This window comes from Ipomoea triloba, chromosome 4 (assembly GCF_003576645.1).
Source record: "Ipomoea triloba cultivar NCNSP0323 chromosome 4, ASM357664v1".
Classification (NCBI taxonomy): domain Eukaryota; kingdom Viridiplantae; phylum Streptophyta; class Magnoliopsida; order Solanales; family Convolvulaceae; genus Ipomoea; species Ipomoea triloba.
Window position 1 is genome coordinate 979,507 of NC_044919.1, and position 21,974 is coordinate 1,001,480.

At 37.0% G+C, this 21,974-nt stretch overlaps 3 protein-coding genes across 3 annotated transcripts; 2 read left to right on the top strand and 1 right to left on the bottom strand.

The window, feature by feature from the left end:
• The first annotated feature begins 1,947 nt into the window (after nucleotides 1-1,947).
• On the top strand, nucleotides 1,948-3,174 carry LOC116017564 (homeobox-leucine zipper protein HOX19-like). The gene is made up of 3 exons (XM_031258172.1): nucleotides 1,948-2,265; nucleotides 2,365-2,444; nucleotides 2,931-3,174. Exons 1-3 carry the CDS (start codon nucleotides 1,948-1,950, stop codon nucleotides 3,172-3,174), a joined length of 642 nt encoding a protein of 213 aa, XP_031114032.1.
• Nucleotides 3,175-4,036: 862 nt separating this feature from the next.
• Nucleotides 4,037-6,755, top strand: LOC116017671 (peroxisomal membrane protein 11D-like). The gene is made up of 8 exons (XM_031258298.1): nucleotides 4,037-4,194; nucleotides 4,845-5,051; nucleotides 5,308-5,382; nucleotides 5,465-5,539; nucleotides 5,633-5,713; nucleotides 5,841-5,915; nucleotides 6,006-6,179; nucleotides 6,385-6,755. The coding sequence occupies exons 2-8, from the start codon at nucleotides 4,860-4,862 to the stop codon at nucleotides 6,421-6,423; spliced, it is 711 nt and encodes a 236-aa protein (XP_031114158.1). The 5' UTR covers nucleotides 4,037-4,194; nucleotides 4,845-4,859; the 3' UTR covers nucleotides 6,424-6,755.
• Nucleotides 6,756-8,892: 2,137 nt separating this feature from the next.
• Nucleotides 8,893-12,228, bottom strand: LOC116017332 (F-box protein At4g00755). The gene is made up of 6 exons (XM_031257893.1): nucleotides 12,031-12,228; nucleotides 11,140-11,291; nucleotides 10,419-10,838; nucleotides 10,165-10,331; nucleotides 9,711-9,829; nucleotides 8,893-9,576 (listed from the first exon to the last, which is right to left on the bottom strand). The coding sequence occupies exons 2-6, from the start codon at nucleotides 11,285-11,287 to the stop codon at nucleotides 9,294-9,296; spliced, it is 1,137 nt and encodes a 378-aa protein (XP_031113753.1). The 5' UTR covers nucleotides 11,288-11,291; nucleotides 12,031-12,228; the 3' UTR covers nucleotides 8,893-9,293.
• Between the last annotated feature and the right edge of the window lie 9,746 nt (nucleotides 12,229-21,974).

Below are 21,974 nucleotides of genomic sequence, written 5' to 3' on the forward strand. Positions count from 1 at the left end.
CTGGTGGTTCGAGGGAGGACTGCCAGAATGTCGTTGAGTAACATTCGCCGTGACCAGATGAGATTGACGAGCTTCTTCTGCAGACTTTATCATTCGTTCATGGTCCGTTAAAATACTGTAAAGATCACCAAAGTTGATGCGGCCTCCCTGCACTCGTATTGCAGGAATCAATGTAGCGTATTCATCTCCTAATTGATTCAGGACATATGCAATGAGATCAGAATCAGAAACCGGACTATTAGCAGTGGCTAAGGAATCTGCTATCGAACGCATGTCCTGCAAATACTCCGCAATGGACCGCGAACCTCTGGGGTTACTCGATAACCTGGTTTTTAAATAAATGACACGTCCCATGGAGTCATTTGCATAAGTAGAGGTAAGGCGAGTCCAAGCCTCCGCTGCAGTAGTAGCGGAAGAAATCAACGGTTGTAGTGATTCTGAACAGCTCCCTAAAAGCGCACCAATAATGATCTGATCTTGCCGAAACCAGACAGCATGTGCCGGGTTTGGGATTGTTCCTTCAGTGTTGGAGAATCTTGCAGGTGCGTTAGTATCACCCGTAATGTGGCCTAAGAGATCAAGGCCAATTAGAGTGGTCTCCACCTGCCGCTGCCATACCGGATAATTTGTATCAGTTAGCCGGATGGGGAAATGGGTGGGAGCATTGATGTGGATAATAGTAGCAGTGTTGGTTGAAGCAGACGCAGCCATAGTGAAAGAGGGAAGAAAAAATTTTGGATCGTAGAATTCTCGGTGGAGAAAGAGGGCTCTTGATACCATATAAGAGTATGACTAAAAGCGATCATACTTACATTAAGATAACCAGAATATATAGTGATACAACTGAGAAAGCCTAGGAAGAAGTTACATATTAGTAGGAACAATAAATGACCTATTCTACTGCAAATGAATATAACTGTTAAGGTAATACAGTTAATCCATGCATTAGGCTTATTGGTGATTTAAAATGTTGCACAGGTGTGAAACCTTTTAAAGCTGGCAATTTGGTCTCAAAATTTAAATTTTTTTAATTCAATTTGAATTTGCATTCAATTTAATGAAAATTTGATAAATTTTTAAAATGTTTTATGTATTTATTCATTAAATGATTGAACACTATTTTTTTAATCCAAAAATCAATTATTTTAATATATATCTTAATTAATTAATTTTTTTCTTACAAGGTATGACGATGTAATAATATTAAAGTATTTAGAAAAAGTGGGGATTAAAATTGTAAATCCATAGGAGGATTCTATACTACTTAGTGTTTTAATAACTTATCCATTAATGATGAATTATGATAATCTGACAGTTTTAAGAGTGCAACACAAAAAAGTAAGCAACTGGTAAAAAATGTAAAAAAAATGAAAGAAAGAAAGTCAAAAGCCTTAATTGATTTCTGGAAAAAGTGTCAAATAGGCCACTGAACTTATCGCTTTTATGCAATTGGGCCATTGAACTTAAAAAGTGTGCAATTCAACCATCAAACAAGCAAAATTTGTGCAATTGAACTATTTTTACAAAAATTTTCTAGTAAAATACAATTATATTACTAACATATATGTATTAAGAGTGGCATTTTCTTCTACCATACTAGTTGGGAGTCAATATTGAAATGTTTTTAACTCAAATTGAATTAAAAATTTTTGTAAAAATGGTTCAATTGCACAAATTTTGCTTGTTTGATAGTTGAATTGCACACTTTTAAAGTTCAATGGCCCAATTGCACAAAAGCGACAAGTTCAGTGGTCTATTTGACATTTTTTCCTTCATTTCTTGATAGCACCCAAGTCTTACTTATAACTGATGCCATAATTGCATATTAGTAACTTTTTCCCAACTCCACTAATAAATACCACACTTTCCTGCAAAATCTGCAAATGCACCTTACCATTGCTAAAACTTGCAATCATATAATGCTCCATCTTCATTATCCTTCAAGCCATGGCAGAAGAAGATGATCAGAAACTTGATCTCAGACTGGGATTAGGTCACTGCAGCCTGCCAAAAGAGGATAACTCACCAAAGAAAACAAGTGGTTTTGGTGTTTCTTTGGATCTCTCCCTCCCATTATCACACTCAAATGACCGGAGTGGTGACATTATTGAGAGCTCCAAAACCTTTGAGGTTTATGGAATGGAATCCCAGAATTCTTACAGCACCAACAACAACAATGGGGTTACGAAGAAGAAGTTGAGGTTAAATCAAGAACAATCAGCATTACTTGAAGAATGTTTCAAACACCATACCACCCTTACCATGGTATGTATAATATAATTAATGGGTTCATTACCTTTCCTTTCATTGTTTCTTGTTTTCTTTCTTCTTCAATCATTAAGCTGAAAACATACATAATTGTAGGGTCGAAAACATGATCTTGCAACAAAGTTGAATCTCAGGCCAAGACAAGTTGAAGTTTGGTTTCAGAACCGGAGAGCAAGGTGATTCATTCATTCTCTTTGCTTCATAACATTTTTTTTTACAACGATGAAAAGCCCGCAATTACTACTCTGAATGAATGCATTGGGCTAAACCCACCTTTGTGACTCTAGCCTACAAAAGATACAAAATGCTAAATTTGTCAAGGTTGTCCATAAAGACAAATTATACCGTGGACCATTGTCTTGCATTGTAAATCCTTGTCCAAAAATAAACTTTAGATTACAAATTTTGTACCTATAATTGACCGTTTCTGTACCTGTAACTATCATATTATGTGTCAGCAATTATCAAATTATTTAATTACCTGTATAGAATGTGATAACTGAAAGTATATAATTTTCGTATCCGGGTTCATAATACAATATGAACCCTAGTCCATGATATAATAATTGGTCGATAGGATGCTGTCTAAATTGACCAACTTGATTGAGTTATCCATTTAATTTTCATTTTCTTGAGAGTTTAATTTACCTCTTCATTTACAGGACTAAACTGAAGCAAACTGAGGTGGATTGCAACCTCTTGAAGAAGTACTGCGAGAGTCTGAACTACGAAAACTGCCGGCTGAGGAGAGAGTTGCATGAGCTACGATCCTCGTTTAAATTCGACGGGCCGGCGCCGGCGCCATTTTCCGATCAGCCTCCTAAGGCTAGGACTACTGCGACTTGTCCATCGTGTGAGAAGAATGAAACTGAATTGGTGGATACAGTTTTGGAACTTAAAAACTGATCCATAAAATCTGACAAAATTAAATATAATTCTATAGTTTAACTGTACTTCTGCAACATTTCTCCATGCAATTGAAATTGAATATCTTAATAATTCACTTGAATACATATTACATCTTGATATATCTATGTTTACGAAATACCCACAGCAATATATATACTTATATATTCACACCGATCGGAGTTCAAACAACTCGAAACTTTAGTTGAACGAATTGAAGCTCGAGGCTCACATATTGAATTTGTAGTGTTTAGACGCAACTCTTCTTGATTACACCTCTATGAAATTATTAAGATTTTAATATTATGTACAGTATAATAATCGAGATACAATAAATTTAGTTACAAGCCATTTTTTAGGTCTATTTCAAACCAACATATCCAACCCAATAAGTGTGAGCATAAATATAATATGTGCAGTCCAACTATCAGTTTAGGCTTTTAGTTGAGATAGCACATGCTTTAATTTGGTATCAGAGCCATGCAAAAGGTCATGAGTTCAAATCTTCGCGTCATTGGAAATCCGGATATCCACCGCCTCCAACTATATCAACTTAGGCTTTTAGTTGAGATGGAGCACATGCTTTAATTATAAGGTCCAATAAGCCTTATCCCAATCAATATTTTAAATAAACGCTTTTAAAATATATTATGCTCAAAAATAGCGTTTTCTGTTTTTTTTTTTTCTTTTGCGATAATCTCTTAGACATAATAATTTACAAAATTAAGAAAAAAATAATTTTTAAAGAAGTGTAAAAATTTTCATATATCGCAAATAGAAGCCAGAATTTTTATTTATTTAATTTATTTATTTGCCTTAGCAGTTTTCTAGTTTTTAGGAATTGAGGAGGACCAAACAAGCCTTATCACAACCCACTTAGCCACGCGCCCACGCCATCTAAAGCCTGATCTTCCAAGAAAATTCATCTCCTTTTAAGTCTTCAGACAAAGCATTTTGGGAGTAAAGTTTCGGGCTTTGTGATCTTCGATACCGAGGGTGGTGCATAGTAGCACTTCGCAGGTAATACATCGCTCTTTCTCTCTCTCGGTCTATATGTATTTGCACAATCCAATAACCCTAAATTTCTCTTTTGTTTGATTGAGGTGTGGAATTAAGCTCTTTTATGGTGTCAATTACCTATTTTGTTTGATTTATGAGAGTTGCGTTTTGATTGGATGTAAATCAATCCAGATTGTTTTGGAGGGTAAAGTATCTGTTTTTCTGCCTGGATTCAAATTTTAATGATTTGTTTTGTTTGCTAATTGTGGACTGTGATTTCTTACCTTCTTATGTAGTTTGGTATGGTCTATTATGCAATATTTATGTCTGATGAGTGATGTTAATGGAAGAGGCATGTGAATAGGGATTAGGAAGCAAGAGAGTGATTAGGCCTTAATATGAACAGATTAATATTTCCCATTGGAATCATGGATTATTGCCTGTTGTAGCTAAATGGATTTTTCTCAAAGTCTCGGTTTCGAGTGGATGCTGAATAAATACCCATGGAAGTGTAGATTTGCCATACATAGTTTCATTTTTGTTACGAAAAGTTATTGGTTTAAGGGATTTTGTTTTTCAAGACTGCCCAATCATATCCTAGCTTTTTTTGTGTGTGTGTATGTGTTTGTGTTTCTTTATTCATATTAATCCTTTGTTTCTAAATTTTGCAGTGTGTGTAAGACATAATGAGTACCTTAGATGTAGCCAGGACGGAACTTGCTCTTGCAGTTCTGTATTTGAACAAAGCAGAGGCAAGGGACAAGATATGCAGGGCAATTCAGTATGGTTCCAAGTTCTTGAGTAATGGGGAGCCTGGAACTGCCCAAAATGTTGATAAATCAACTAGTTTAGCACGCAAAGTGTTCCGTCTTTTTAAGGTCTGAAATGACGTTTTCTTCATTCACTCTTATTGACATGCTGAAGCATTTTGTATCTGATTTTTTTTTTTTAATTCACTTATGCATCATAAGTATAGGCTTTGTGGTGATATGGCTATTATAGTACGAAGTATCTGTTATGCAACTAATTTCAGGGGGAAAGAATTACAATGAGGATTCCATGATTTGTCTTTTTAGTTTTATTGAATTTTTTCTATGTGGTTTAGAAAGTTTGACACAATTTTCATGTGTGCAGTTTGTCAATGATCTGCATGGTCTTATCAGTCCCAATGCTCCAGGAACCCCGCTTCCACTCATCTTGTTGGGAAAGGTAGACGAGTGGACTATTAGTATGCGATTTTTTCTGAAAACCTATAGTTTTCTTTTAACATTAAAGTTATAAATGGATTCAGTCGAAGAATGCATTGCTGTCAACTTTCCTGTTCCTGGATCAAATTGTATGGCTTGGCAGGACAGGCATATATAAGGTTGTAAGCTTTAAACCTTGATCTTTTAACGCTTTTGGAATGGTTTCTTTTTACGTACTTAATTGAAGCTGATTTGTAATGTGATTTACATAGAATAAAGAGCGTTCCGAGTTACTTGGTAGGATCTCCCTCTTTTGCTGGATGGGTTCGTCAATCTGTACCACCTTGGTTGAGGTCTGATGCCGGTCTTTTCTTTTAGCATAATGGTGTTGATACTAATAACCAATACCGATCTAGGTTTCGGTTCTCCATATTTTCTTTAATTGCATTTTATTGTTTCGGGTGCCACTTCTCTCTCCAGATTGGGGAGCTTGGAAGGCTTTCAGCGTCGATGAAGAAGTTGGAGAAGGAGCTTAAAAACACCGACAAATACAAGGTTTTCCTACTCTTCACCGTGCATTGGAATATTTTGGCGGGGATGATAGTATTCTGTAGCTTTTAACGTTTTTGTTGGTTTGGGTTGCAGAATGAGCAATACCGCAGTAAACTTCAGAAGTCAAATGATAGATCCCTTGCCCTGATTAAAGCGGCCTTGGATATTGTGGTTGCCGTTGGGTTGCTTCAATTGGCACCTAAGAAAGTAACTCCACGTGTGACCGGAGCCATTGGATTTGTTACCTCTCTAATCTCCTGTTATCAGGTAACCAGTTTACTTTCATTTTTGCCTTTTCTGCCCGATACTCAGCCATATGTGTTCTTACACACCAACAAAGTTAAAATAGTTTGTTTAAGGAGTAATTACTAATTAGATATGATCTCAAAGAGGGAAGATCTTGGTCCCAAAGCTGCATCGTTTGTAGGGTTGTCATTAATTCTATAACAAATCGTCTCCCTTCCATTTACAGCTGCTCCCGCCACCACCAGCAAAGGCGAAGGCGACCTGATTAGAGCCGATGTTGCTGAATGTTCATCAGAACTGCTAGAATAATTCTTCGCGCTAAACTTCTTGCGAAGACTGTCATCGTTGCATATGTGGTTCCCAGCCGTTTGTGCAAAACTCGCTACTCTTAGACATTTTATTACCATGTGTTTTTTTCATATGTATAATTGGGGGGTATAGGGTATGTCTGATCTATGATCTGTAACTTTGCTACATTAGAAAATAATCAGTTAGAAGTTGAAAGTTCTATGGAAGTTGTTTGCTCCTGTCATTCATGGTTTTTGCATGTTGGAAAGTGAAGATGATAATGAAAGTTGTAGAGATTTTGGAGAAATATTAAAGAGAGTTGTCTTCTCTTTGCTAACAAGCAATTTCCATTTTTTCTCAAAATGAAGAGGAAATTAGGACTTCACTATTCACTATACTGCACAAAAACTCATTATTTAAACTCATTATTGAGTACTATTGACCGCAATTCGATTCCAATTTCCATTTTTTCTCAAAATGAAGAGGAAATTAGGACTTCACTATTCACTATACTGCACAAAAACTCATTATTTAAACTCATTATTGAGTACTTATGACCGCAATTCGATTCTGGTTCTAAATTGTCGATATACAGTGATAGGAAATATATTTTGGTATGTTGGCCTATATGTACTAAGGATTGGATCTGATCTGATCGGATTTGACTTCCCATGTAAGGACTAGGGAGAATCCTTTTTTACCTGATCCGACCTCAGGAGAGTACTAACCTGATTTGAAGAATGTGATCGTTGTTAGCTTAGTGAGCTTTAGTTCGACTCCGAGTGAATGACCTCGATCCCAAACTTAGAGATAAGCTCTTAAAGATATATATTAACAGTGACACATGAACCAAGCCCAATGACTATAGATCAATCAGATGTCCCTAATGTAAGGACTTGGTTGGGGTTTTTCCTTGCACTGTGGACCCATTTTGTGTTGTAATTTTTTATGTATTGTGTTATACAATACGAATTTTGTATCTTTGTCGTTTAGATTCAAGGTCTATAATGTCATGTAAATCCTAATCCACGATATATGTCATGTAAATCATAATCCACGATATAAATTACCAGAAGAGGGTTGAGGTGTTAGCCTGATTTCCTTCATTCCATCAAATAATTATACATATTTTTTATGAAAAAAAATTATAAATACACATTTATTTCTTTCGCATCTCGTATATTCCGTGCTATAACCTAGCACAGTACACATCATACATGGAACTCTTTGTGCTCATATTGGTAAAGTTACTTAGGGGGTGTTTGGTTATTGGCTGATTTGACCATTTTCAGCTGTTTGACTTAGTCAATCAGCTGAAATAAGTGTTTGGCTAATGACTTTTTGGTTTGGCTGGTTCATCCCAATAAGCTGATTTTTGAAAAGCTAAGTGATGCAGCGTTTTTAAGATAGCTGGTTGCAATTAATTTCTAAAAGACAACTTTACCCCCATATTCTCTCCCTCTCACTTGCAGGTTGCAGCCATGAACAACACTCAAGAACACACATCTAAACTTTCAAATTAAAAGTAAACAATAAATGGAAAAAACTATCCCACTTATCACAAAAATCTTCATCCTCAAAATTCAGAACACACAACAAATACACAAACTATATTTTTAAATTTACAAATAAAAAAAAGACAATGAAAAAAACTAACCCAAATCGATCATCTTCATCCTTGCTACCATTGACTCTCGCCCTTCTTCTTCCCCATTGCTTCTTAACTTCGATTCTCGCTTATTCTTTTCTGATTTTCTCCATTGCTTCTATCTATTTCTTCACGTTTGATTTGGGGGCTTGGGGCAGAGGGTTTAGGTATTTGATTTGGGATATACTACTAACAATGAAAAATACTACTAACCTAAGTCAAGAAACAAATTAATAATCCAACAAGGAAATCATCTCCATCCTCAAACTCAAAACACACAACAAATCTAGATTTTTTAATTCACAAATTAAAAGAAAAAAAAACCAACAACAATGGAAATGATTACCGATCTAAGTAAAGAAACGTGTTTACATACAATTCCCATCTCCAATCGCTGGTTCTTCATCTTTGATTTCTTCGTTTTCTTCTGCGTCTGGCCTTCTTTGCGTTCAGCAATGCAGAGGAAATCAGGGAAAATGGGTAAGGAATAGGATTACTATTTGGAGGTGGGTTGGAAAATGGGCTGTGGTTTTAACTTTTAAGTGTGTGAACTTAGTGGGCTTAATAATAATAATAATAATAATAATAATAATTTTTACACTAAATCATTTTTCCTTTTAAATATTTAAAATTATTTTCAATAATAGTGAAATAAATAAAAAAAAACAATACACTTATGTAAATAAAAATAATACACTTAGAAATATAAATAGTCAATCAAATTTTAGAATCATTTATCAAAATTAAGATCTCATACCTCTTAATATATTTAAAACTTAAAATAACATAATATACTCATGCCCTTAAAAGTCATTTTACATATAATAAGCTAATAGTAAACAACCAATTTACCAAACACATTTTTACAACCAGCTAATACTATTAATTGGTCAAACCAGTTAACCCAATCAGCTATTAACTATCAGCTAACTCGATCAGCTATCAGCTACCAGCTACTAGCCATTTGCCAAACACCCCCTTAGTGCATTACTCATAATACTGTATAAAAATGGCAGAAGAATCCTAACTAACAAGTTTTCATTCAGCTCAGAAACTCCGTTGAAGCATCACAAAATTCCTAATTTTAACACATTTTTAGTGTTGGTTTTTGAGTGCACATAGGCTTTCAGCCTTCCTTGTGGTTGCTAGCACAAAGAACAAATGCAGAAGGCACGAAAATACAAATCGCATATTGTAAATCACAACGCCAAAGCTGCATCAATCTCCTCGTTGTCGTCCCACTCCAAGAGTTCGCCGTCTGGTTGGTAGCCACCCAACAAATACCCCAAGAAACCGATATGTCTCACCTCTTGCTCAGACAGCCTCGAGGAGGCCTCGTGATCTTCACCCTCGCCCAACGATTGCAACATGGGCTTCAACGTTTCAGGGCTGTAAACCATCGAGAATTTCCCAGATTGTTCGAGCATCTCTATTTCAAATGCTGGGCTGAGAGGTCGCCCCAGAACTTTAACATGGCACACACTGCACATATTAATGAAAAACAGAGCTAAAGAGTAAGAACAAGTGAGCTACCCACTTTAATTGTTTGAAATGCGGTTCCCAACAAGAATACATGGCCAATGTCTAACCTAAGAAATGCAAGTTGAAATACTAACCATATATAAAATAAATCATCCATTTCTTGCCTCTGAACTCTGCCTAGGAGCTCAATCTGCAGATACCCACCAATGCAAAGAACTGGTTCCGGCAGCTTGAATGTCTGCATGCGGTTCTCCTGTCCATGGAAAAGTCGTGCGATTTTTCATTTTTGTTTTATTGTAGAATTGTCACACATCTTTTAACCAGAAGTTGATTTTCAACATGATGATTCTTAAACATCGAGAATCAATATAAACTGGAACACAGAGATTTAAACGCAACAATGGAGATTTTATGTTAATTACAAAGAAGATACACCAGATCTTATAAGAATTAGTGATATACCTCTCATTAATAATTAGCAGTTAAGTATATCAGAACAATATAGTGCTTATGTTCAGCATATGCAACAAGACAATTCAAACTGAAGTTTACAGGACAATCAAAATGTAGATAATGTAGAGAGAAGACCTGGGACATTGGGAACTCTTCTGATGTGTAGGTCCATACAAACTTCTCATCAGCTGGTTGGTCCGTGGGTACGTCCAGACAGTCTATTTCTTTTGAAGATTTTGGGTGGCCCATTCGAAATCGTACAGATTTTGCCGAGTATATGGGTTTGCCCGGTTGAAAATAGGCTGAACAGAAATTTGAGTTTACAATCAAGAAATGGTATAAACAGTTGCAAGATAAAACAGTGATGGCCCAAAATAAAATATAAATACCTTCAAAGGGTTGTATTTTAATTTCAGTCACAACGGCAAAATCAGCTTTTAATCTGTATATAAGAGTCTCAGGCACATCAGGCTTACGCTGTCCTTTACTGGACCAGTATGAAGCTCTATTCAGATATCGTTCCCTTGGATATAGAGTATTGGCAATACTTTCAAGAGGATAATTGTCTGTACTCGAAGCCCCGATTGCATAATCAATACAATCAGATGGAGATAACGCTAGTGTCTCGAGAGCTTGAAGTAGAGAAGCATAAACCCTATGGTCTCTCCTTAGAGTCTCAAAGTCAGAATTGCTAGATCCAACGACAGATGATTCATTCATTTTGCAACCTTGTTCGACTATGCGTGCAACACTGGAAAGTTGGGGAAACTTTCTTAAGCACAATTGCTTGGAAATTCCATTCTCGATCACTGCAAATAAGTCAATGTTTAATCTAGTGTCTTCACATATCTTGCAGTACCACTTTCTCCATTTCTCAACGACTTAAATCAGTTAAATGACCTCCTATCAAATAGCAATAACACTGGATATGCTTACCCTCTCCAATGAGGACAGCAAACGGTTTTGAATGCAAAATTAGAAACAGAAACTAGGCAAGTCCAAGCAAACACGGTTGTCTTATCACACATGAAGCAAGTAAATAGAAAACTAAAGCACATAAATAAAGTAGAAAAAGGCGAATGGCGAAAAAAGCTGTGCCCTGATACTTACTACACTGACGCCAGATGCGAGACACAGCTCCAGCATGCACCACATCAGCTGGATCACATAAACACAGCATGATTTCCACGGTCACATCCCTCTCAACCAATTGCAGAAAGTCAATTCTAGGCTCCATTGCTGCTGACAAACAGCCCATCAACCTAATTAGAAGTCCAAAACACAACCAAAGAAGGTCACCATAGAACAACACAGAAACATCAAAAGTCAAAATTAACAAAGAAATGTAGAAATCAAGGCCACTATACTAACATCAGAACAATCACCAAATGATGCCTCTCAATCTCTCATGTTCTGCACATAACCAATCATTCCTAACAATTATACAAAGCACAATCCAAAATCACAAAATATGGAATCTACCCACCCCTCAAACCCATAAACGTCAAACTCATAGGTATAAACACAAAATTACTACCTGGAAATTGACAGAATTTGTGCTGCTAAGAATAGTCCACACAAACTAATTATCTAGATACTCTAACAGCGTAGATCAAACTCTCTAGTCCACGTTCCAAATAAAATTCCCATCGTTATCATAATAATCATACAAACACAAAGTGAACATAAAACAAACACCATTCCCATATCCAATCAATACCATTCCTTGTTCAAAGATCCCATCTTTCCGACCACGAATTACACCAGAATCCCAATTGAAACAGCACAGTATTCAATTCCCAACAGAATAAAAAAACGTAAAATTATAAGAAAATCAGAGAGCAATATACAAATTAATAGCCATAAATTCAAAGAATGAGGAAAGAAAACACCATAATGCTCAGATACAGAGACGGAGTGGGATGGGTGAAAATGAATTGAAAAAATGCGCAGCAAAAGGAGGAGGAGAATAAGAAAATAAAAAAGGAAGGGAATTTCCACCTTTTTGTGTTTCTTCCGTTAAATTGGAAGCAGAAAGGTAATCAAAACTCTCAAGAGAAACAGAGATGAACACAGTAGTCAGAGAGAGAGAGAAAGAGTGATTGTATGTGTTCTAGAGAACGCGAAGTGGGTCTGTCTGGGTTCTCCTTATCAATGGCCGATTGGCCTCTCGGGCTCTGTCTGGTTCTCTATGATTTTTTTTTTCTTTTTTTGGAATTTAATTTCGCAGTGTTTCTTTATATGAAAGTAATGTTTTTAGAATTATTTATTTAAGCTTCTAGATTCATCTGTCTCTCGTGGACACGGGGATAATTATCCATATTAGTACAACTCAATTTTAATTTTTCTTTTTTACAACCAAACAAACACTAACAGGGCGTTTGGTTGGGAGGAGAGAATTAGGGTGAAAAAGAATTGTAAATCGGTGGAATTGCAATTCAGTGAATAAAGTAGGAATTGAAATTATAGTGTTTGGTATGCAGAAATAGGAGTAGAGGGAATTGAAAGGTAAGAAGTGATAAAATGACTAAAATACCCTTATGTTGTGGTAGATGTTGTAGTAATAGTAGTAGTAGTTGTAATAGTAGTAGTAGTAGTAATAATAATAAGCTAAGTATAATAATAATAATTCAAACATAATAATAATAATAATAATTCTTTCAAAATAATAATAATAATTATTATTATTATTATTATTTCAATTTTTTTTTAAAAGACAAAGGGTATGGGAGGATGGGCAAAATTGTCTTTACACCAAAAAATTGCCCCTCCTCTCCACCGAATTGCAATTCATGAGGGGTACCCCATGAATTGCAATTCATCATTTGGAGGGAATTGCAATTCTGCGCAACCAAACACTGTAGTATGAGAATTCACTGAATTGCAATTCAATGAATTGTAATTCCCTCAAAACTACATCCAACCAAACAGGCTAAGAAAGTAAAAATGAAGTAATACAATCGGGAGGGACAGTGTCCCAAAATTTAGGGCCAAACTGTGGGCCAGACACCCTAGTTAGTATATGGATAATTTAATTCGCTGATCTACTGATATAAACACATATAACTTATTGAAAGATGTTATAAGCTTGCGACAAGAGTGTATTACACCAAAGGATGGCGTGATCAAAGGTCTCGGCTTCTACGTTGCAACAGGGACAAATTGAAGTGTTACATCAAACTATTAGTACAACTCAATTGAATTGATCGAACAATTAATTTTGTTTGAAACAATTAAATTATAAAATTTCAAGTTTAACTTTTTATGAGAATTTAAACAAGTTTTTGGGTATAATCACAAGGTAAATTTCATTTACAACACACTTCTAATCATTGTAGTTTTTAACATTCAAACGGTTCATTGTTTCCGCGATAAAAGAAAGTGATAAAATCGTCAAACACGTACTCGGTTGATTGAAGAAAGTAGGAGTATTTCGTTTATGCAAACGTAAATAATTTCTATCGTTAAAACATTTTGACTGCGACGTTAAATAATGAACAAAATCATACTCAGCAAACGCAATCCTCTTAACTCTGAGATAACGACGTTACTGATCTTTCGTAGTTACGCACACAAATGTCAAAACTACCATTGACTTTTAAACGAAGATTGAATTGGGCCAAGTGGTCTCATTGAAGCCAATATTGATTTGGACTGTTGGGTTTCAAAACGCAAGCCCATTTTACACAAGTGGGGATGGCCCAGCCCAAAAACTATTTCGGGCCAGTGTAAATGAGACTTGACATACAGCATTTCTCACCTCAAAATCTAAACTAAAATTGGTCTTCAATTTTTAGTAAAAATTTAAAGATTACACTTTAATTATGAGAGTTCTCATAGCTCATGCTCTAAAGTTTAGATGAAGAAAGTAAATAATATAATATGTTTAATTATACGCGACAAATTTGAAAAATACATGTATGTCATTTAAGAAATTTGAGACAAACAAGTGAATAGAGAGAGCTACGTTGTTTTAAAGGGTAAAATATTCTAGACCTGGGTGAAGTTGGTGAACTCAGATTTTGAATGCTGATGTTGTTTTGACCTTGGTCCATATGGACTGATTGAGTATTGTAGAAGTTTGATTTTGGGTACTTCAAGAACATATTCAAAACGTAACAATCACATGTATAATTCACGATTTTTATAATATAATGTGGTATAATGATATATAATTTTAGTACAAATATATTGAAAATACCAGAAATAGTTGTTACACGTGGCAAGGCATACCTCTCTGATCTTGACTCTCTCCCATATCTTCTTGGGTTAAAATGAGTGAACTACATTAATGTTTTCTCCTATGCTACAAATTTGTTTGGTCCGTTCCCCTGTCTGTTATTCCTTTCCCCATCCATCGCTTCATGTTACTTTCAAGCATATTCTCTTTTTTATATTCAGGTAATCGATTCTTGTTTATAAAGATTACAAGTTTGATTATTGTCACGAGTTAGTTTTATTTATATTGTGATTATGTCCTCAAATAGGTGTGATGGGTAAATACGCAATTGGACTACGCGCGCACTTTGCCACCCTACTTGACAACCACTCGGTCGGTCCGCATCGACCACTCTACATTCCGTCGACATCCACTCGGTCGGTCCGCATCCACCACTCTACACTCCGTCGACAACCACTCGGTCGGTCCGCATCCACCACTCTACACTCCGTCGACAACCACTCGGTCGGTCCGCATCAACCACTCTACACTCCGTCAACAACCACTCGGTCGGCCTATTATCATCCTACGGGCGACTTATTGCCACCCTACGGGCAGCCTACTAAGGAGCTAGGAGATTCCGAATTATAGGAATCATTTGAGCTCCCCGAAGATTCTAATCGTTTGCAATGCTCGAGGCGACAAGTGATGGCATTTTGTGAGTAATTGCTCTGCCACCTCGAGCACGTCACGGAGATCCTGCAGAGCGACTGTTCAAGGTGACCAATGCCGACATGACACGTCAGACCATCCGCATGTCATCCGTTGAGTACTCACGTGACCTGCTTAGTATAAATAGGGGGATCACACCCCTCATTTTGGGGGGGGGGGAGAACTCATCAGTACTAGACTAATACACTTGCGATTTGATCATCATCTTTCTCTTGCTTACTTTTTATGACTGTTCGTCACTCGTAGAGCGATATAGCTTCGAACCGTTCAGTCGTCGACCGGTGACCCACCGAGAGACATCCTTCACCACCCGTAGCACACGTATTCGTAGCGTAATCGTAGACCCCGTTTACATTAACGCTATCATTGGCGCCGTCTGTGGGGACTGGACAAGTCCCTTCGTCTATCCCGTTATTTTTCTTTCTTCTCACAACCCTCTATTGACCTCAAAATGACGAACAGCAGGAAAAGTTTGAGCCAAAGTCATGCGCGTAGGGGGAGTCCAACCCGGCAGGTTGGGCCTCACCCCAACAATGTGATGGAACCACTCCCAAAAGATGATCTACGTCGCCAGTTGGATCGATCCAGGAGCCTGANAATACACTTGCGATTTGATCATCATCTTTCTCTTGCTTACTTTTTATTACTGTTCGTCACTCGTAGAGCGATATAGCTTCGAACCGTTCAGTCGTCGACCGGTGACCCACCGAGCGACATCCTTCACCACCCGTAGCACACGTATTCGTAGCGTAATCGTAGACCCCGTTTACATTAACGCTATCATTGGCGCCGTCTGTGGGGACTGGACAAGGCACTTCGTCTATCCCGTTATTTTTCTTTCTTCTCACAACCCTCTATTGACCTCAAAATGACGAACAGCAGGAAAAGTTTGAGCCAAAGTCATGCGCGTAGGGGGAGTCCAACCCGGCAGGTTGGGCCTCACCCCAACAATGTGATGGAACCACTCCCAAAAGATGATCTACGTCGCCAGTTGGATCGATCCAGGAGCCTGATGAACGAGCTGACATCCAACCAAAGGCAAGATGCACGACCTACCCAACCGGTCAACCCGAATGTAGGCGAACGTGCTGGGCAGACGAGTTTTCAAATTCCAATAACATATGCCATGCTGCCCCCTACGGGCCAAATGCTGACTCCAACACCAGGTGCACTTGGGGGAAACCCGTTGCAAGGAGCTCCACAACAAGGATTGACTCCGATGTACCAAACGTGGCCGGGGACTCCTGGATACTATGTTGTATCACCCACTCCCCAAATGATGGCGATCCCTCAAATCCCCGCCGTGGGACAACAGGTGCCCCAACCTTCCCAGAGGCAACAGTCGCACCCCCAACCTCAAGATCGTAACTTGGAGGAAGTCCAATCTACGGATCGCACACGGAGGTCCGATCGAGAGGGACGTCGGTATGATCCCATCCAACGTAGGAGCGCTTTCGATCGCATCCAGAATAGTGTTAGATCTCGCTTGGGGCCCCAAAATGACAATGAACACGCGAGACAGAGGTCCCGAAGGACTGTGGAGGAAAGCAGCACTGGAAGTGCACAATATGGGGGCGCCCGTTCAGCTGATAGAAGGGCACGACCAGCCGGTCGAGTACGTGATCGGCGGACCAGTCGAGTAGACGATCAACCGGCTAGGGAAGAGAGGCGACTCGATGAAGAAGATAGTCCCCGCCGCCAAATGGCCAGGATGCAGGAAAGAGTAGATCGTTTGCAACAAGAACTTCGCGAGAAAGTCGGCGTGAGAAAAGAACCATCATGCCCGCTAATTTCCACCCCCTTTACGGACGACATCATGAATGCCCACTACCCGCAGGACCTCCAGATCCCGTTGGCCCACACTTATTCCGGGCGATACGACCCGCAAGAGCATGTCGACATGTATTATGGCAACATGTTGATGTTGGGAGTAAGCGATGCGGTCATTTGCAGAGCTTTCTTCGCCACCTTGGTCGGTAAGGCGGCCGAATGGTTCAAGGATTTAGAGCGGGGGTCGATCAGAAATTTCGGCCAGCTGGCCGATAAGTTCGTAAAGCGCTTCGCTGCAAGTAAATCGAGAAAGAAATCTTACACTTGCCTGAACAAGGTGAATCAAGCTGTGGGAGAACCGTTGTCTACTTTCTTATTCAGATGGGAACGTGAGGTTGATGAGGTTGAACCAATGGAGGACCGGGTAGCAATCCAAGCTTTCCTTGCATCACTTTGTTCTGGGGCGCTCTACTACGACCTCATAGTTAATCCCCCCCGAACCTATGAGGAGGCCATCACTAGAGCTAAACATCATGCAGACGCCACCGAAGCCAACATGGCAAAGAGACGTGATGAGCAACCGGCCAATCGGGACAGAGGCCATGATCAAAGGAAGAATAGACCACCGTTCAAACACGTCAAACAACACAACCGACCAGATGACGTACCACGTTTCACTCCATTGAACAGACCCTTGGTGGAAGTTTTGCAGTTTGCCGAGCAATGCAATCTGGTCCACCCGCCGGAGCCGGTACCTGAGGGGGAGGACAAGAGCAAGTATTGTGCTTTCCACAGAGTCAAGGGACACAATACTTCGGAGTGCATGGCCTTGCGCGTGCTCATCGAACAACTCATTCAGAATGGAGAGTTGGGGCAATTTGTGATGAAGGGAGATAGAAACAAAGGAAAAACGGAGAGGAATGTGTGGAAAAGGAATCCCGAAAAGAACAACAAGGCATTCGTCCCACCTGGGACAGCTGACGAGAAGGCTGTCGGAAAGAAACCAGTGATCCACGCCATCTACGGGGGCCCTGAAGGAGGTGACTCTTCGCGCCAAAGNATAAAAAACAATGTTTTGAATTCATTGCGAGTAATCCAATAGTTTCGAAATCATGACCTTCTCGTTACAAGTTTGTATAAATGTATAATTAGTTATCCTGGTTGGGGTTACCCCCAACTCATCTTATGTTTTAGTGGCCAACCGCCTAGAATTTTGGCGAAATCTCCGTTCTAGAAGGTCGGTCGACTAGGTCGCGACGGACTAGCTAGGCAGTTGTCTAGGAGGCCTAAGTGGGCGTCTTGGCCGCGCAGGCTAGCTATTTTTTTGTGTTTTTTTTTATAAATTGGTTATTTTGCTCAAACTGATGCCATTTTTAGTTAAATAACTAAATTGTTCAAATCGGTAGCAAACCCAAAGAAATGCAATAAAAATTTTTGAAATCAGGTACTCTAATATTAGTACTTTGTGAGTTGTGACTTTTTGTTGTGTTTTGATTCGAAACCAAATGTTTTTAGGTTAATACTTAATATTTTAGTACTAACTATTAAAGTATTAAATAGTTAATAATTACTAAGTCTTAATTTAAATAAAAAAAAAACTTTTATCAAAATTTAAAAAAAAAAAAAAAAAAGGACGCCTAAGCGCCTAGCGATTTTTGCAACCTTAGGTAGTGGTGGCGGTGGTGATACACTGGTAGCGGTGGCAGTGGTGGTGGTGGTAGACTCGTAGCGATGGCGGTGGTGGTAGTGATGGTGTAGTAGTGATGTTGGTGGTGTGGTGGTGGCGGTGACGATGATGGTGTGGCCATGTTGGGGTGTTGGTGTTGGCAGTGATTACGGTGTATTAGTAGTAGTAGTAGTATTATAATAATAATAATAATCATCTTAAAATTAACTTTAAAAAAGAAGATATAGTGAAGATAGAGAGATGAGAAAATAAAGAATCTGAAAAATGACTTTTGACTAAAAAAATTAGGAAGACATTTTTTGCCAAATTAAACTTTTTTCTTTGAAGATAATGAATATTTTTCTTTGACTTCATTTTCTTTGAGGACCCAAACACTGGAAAATTTAAAAAATGACTTTCGAAAGTCATTTTCCGAGTTTAATTTCCAAATGGACCCTTAGTTCATGAGCAACCTATTAAGGCTGTGGCTAGTAGCAAAAGTTTTGAACTTGTTACCTGCTCTAATAATAATTATCAAGACAAAGTTTTTATCACTAGTCTAAAAAGTAAGGACACAACTTTATTTTCTTATACTTGCGTAGCAATCAATGTCACGTTTTAGATGTTGAACTCGACTCTCCAAGTCATTACTCAATACAACTAAAATTGTCACAATCTTACAAAATTAATACTATATTTTGCAATAATGTTTTACTAGGGATAAATCATCCATGCATTATTTACAACGAGTTATGAAACATTCAAGCGGCCACCTAGAAGAAACATTCATAATTGGTGGTTTTTGAAAGTCCACCAAATGTTATACTTACCCATTTGAAAATATTGCAGCACGTGATGACATGCATCAAAGTAAATCCTTGAAATATGATTATATATGTTTGAAAATAGAGTTAGGCATTAAGGTTGCATTGCGTAGGGATCAGGTATAATGTGCTTAATTTTCTAGGATCGATTTTTCCTTATATATACTCCGTAATATTTATTGCAATAACTTTTATATCGTCTTATACAACTTTTATTTTTTTAAGAGTAATACTACATTACTCATAATTTTTACTTCCTTAGATAACAAAATTTGATTAGTTACTTTTATATTTGATTAATAGATAAATTTATATTTTAACATTAGATGTAGTTGGTCAATTCACAGTAACTAATGAATTAAAAGAATTTTTTTCTAGTACTACTGACTCTGTTACAATATAGTATCTATTCATAATTACTTTCTTGACCTACTAAAGCACAAGAATCAGCATTATCTCCACTGAGGCTCGAACCCTCTTAATCGAGCTCGTCGCACAAGATCTTCCTAATGCGATTTACCTTTCTTATGGGGTTTGTATGCTATTGCACAAAATCAAAGTATATATACGTATTTAATACACACCTTCAAGTAATAATTGTGGGTTTCTTATCACCCAAAAAAATAAAAAATCTAATGTTGACCTCTCCTATTTCCTAACAACTATTTTGACGCATATAACCCCATTTGGATTGGTACATACTAAGTCAAGTTAACTAATCTTATACTACAATTTAATAAAGTTCAGTCTTCTAATACAACTAAAGTCAAATATCATGTTATATATGGATAGGGACACCTGTGTCTAATGTCCAAAAATATTTTATATTTATCCTTTCCGAGTTTCCACACCTGCTTCTGTTTAATTTTTAATGAAATTTATTCCACTACTTTTAAATCACAAATGCATATTTTAAAAAAAATATTCAATTATTTATTCAATTTTTAATTTTTATATATTTATTTTTAATTATTTCACTACTCACTAGTACTCGTGTTTAAGTTCTCAGCATTGATTGAATTAAAGAATTGAAAGCTTCAAGTATCTAAATAAATAGCTTTTTTTTTTCAAAAATAAAAAAATAAAAAAAATAGCTTGGACTACAAGTCTCCAAATGTTGTGATAACAATTAAGCTAAGTAAGCTTGGTCAGAGGGTGGAGATTTCATAAATTAAATATCCACTACTAAGTCAAATAATCTTTGCAGTTCATATACTATACTCTCTACTAGGATTATTTTCTTTATTATCATTTTTTATGTTAGAAATGATAATATTTTATTTTATTGGTTTAAAAAATAGATTATACAAAAAGTACTAAAACAAAAGGCTTCATTCACTTAACTATCCCTTTCGAACCCATTTTTAACATCAATCAATATTAAGTTATTAACTCAACTTTTTAAATTACACATGTTATCCCAATCAGCACAAACTTGTTGTTAACCTGTTAAAGATGCTAATTTACTCTTCTTTTTTTTCGAGTTCATAGATAAATTTAGAGCTTATTTGAGTTCAGTGGCGTAATTGCTATCCCAAATAAGTCAATGGCTTATTTGTACCTTTTCCCTTTAAGGCTGTGTTTGGAAACTCAGAAAATGATTTCCAGAAATCATTTTCCGGGTTTTCAGTGTTTGGCAAGTGAGGGGAAAATGGGGTCAATGGAAAATAAGGCTTCAGTCAACGGAAAATGGAGTCACTTTTCTGAAAAAATGACTTTCGAAAATTTTTTCCGGAACTTTACCATTCTCATTTGCGTCGTCTTCAGGCGGGCGCCTCGTCTACTTTGGTTTCAAAACCAGTCGCCGACCGCGATTGTTTCTAATTTTTTTTTAATTTGTTTTTGGTTAATTTGTTGTGATTTCTTTTTGTTAATTTGTTGTGATTTTTTCCCTTTTAAAAAAATTATTTTGTTGTTCATTTTCTGGAAAATGAACCAAACACACAAAGACAGTTTTCCGGAATAAATTCAAACACTGAAAATGAAGCTATTTTTCGGAAAATGACTCATTTTTCAAAAAAATATTTTTCAGAAGTCATTTTCCGACTTTTCAAACACATCCTAAATTTTTAAAATTTTTAGGTTGTGAGTCGAGTTGATCAAGAATTTTTAGTATCTAACATGTCTTGGCCCAAATTATAATTAAGTCATCTCGCTCCAACTCAAATCCTTCAAATAGTGACAAGCATATGGTGGCCCAACCCATATATTTGACATCAAAGAAATCCAAAGTTATAGAGCATCCTAAAGAGCGATTGTTATGCTATGGACTCGGGTCTATGTTTATAATTTTAGAATTTTATTTTCACAATTACAGAATTTTATATTTACAATTTCATAAATCTATATTCAATAGTATAACACTATTTTTGAATCTATATAACAAAATTGTGAATATAGAGTTCAAAAATTGTAAATATTGAGTAATTTAATTTTGTATATTGAGATCTAAAATTTTGAATATAGAGTTCTAAATTTGTAAACACAAAGTTCTGTAATTGTGAAAAAAAAAAAAAAAAAAAAAAAAAAAAAAAAAAAAAAAAAAAAAAAAACTCTTCGCCATGTTCATTAGACTCCTCTACGGTTTAATCCGGTGTAGGGTGGGTTTTCCATTATGTGTGGAGTGAATATTGCTTCATGGGTCAAAGTGATGCACGAAAACATCAAGTCATAAAAAAGAGGAAATACTTGAAAGAGTACGATAGTCTGACTGACACAAGAACGGGGTCAGCCTCCCGAGCACACGAAGGAAAACCTAAAGAACAATTAAAGGAGAGCAAAGCGGTCAAGGATC

Bases quoted from the DNA above. Each gene is read 5' to 3' on its own strand.
- LOC116017564 (XM_031258172.1), top strand. From the start codon at position 1,948: ATGGCAGAAGAAGATGATCAGAAACTTGATCTCAGACTGGGATTAGGT. The intron at 2,266-2,364 runs GTATGTATAATA...ACATAATTGTAG, and splicing joins ACCATACCACCCTTACCATG to GGTCGAAAACATGATCTTGC. The intron at 2,445-2,930 runs GTGATTCATTCA...CTTCATTTACAG, and splicing joins TTTCAGAACCGGAGAGCAAG to GACTAAACTGAAGCAAACTG.
- LOC116017671 (XM_031258298.1), top strand. From the start codon at position 4,860: ATGAGTACCTTAGATGTAGCCAGGACGGAACTTGCTCTTGCAGTTCTG. The intron at 5,714-5,840 runs GTCTGATGCCGG...TTCTCTCTCCAG, and splicing joins TCTGTACCACCTTGGTTGAG to ATTGGGGAGCTTGGAAGGCT. The intron at 5,916-6,005 runs GTTTTCCTACTC...TTTGGGTTGCAG, and splicing joins AAAACACCGACAAATACAAG to AATGAGCAATACCGCAGTAA.
- LOC116017332 (XM_031257893.1), bottom strand. From the start codon at position 11,287: ATGGGCTGTTTGTCAGCAGCAATGGAGCCTAGAATTGACTTTCTGCAA. The intron at 10,839-11,139 runs GTAAGTATCAGG...ACTTATTTGCAG, and splicing joins TCGCATCTGGCGTCAGTGTA to TGATCGAGAATGGAATTTCC. The intron at 9,830-10,164 runs GTCTTCTCTCTA...TTCCATGGACAG, and splicing joins AAGAGTTCCCAATGTCCCAG to GAGAACCGCATGCAGACATT.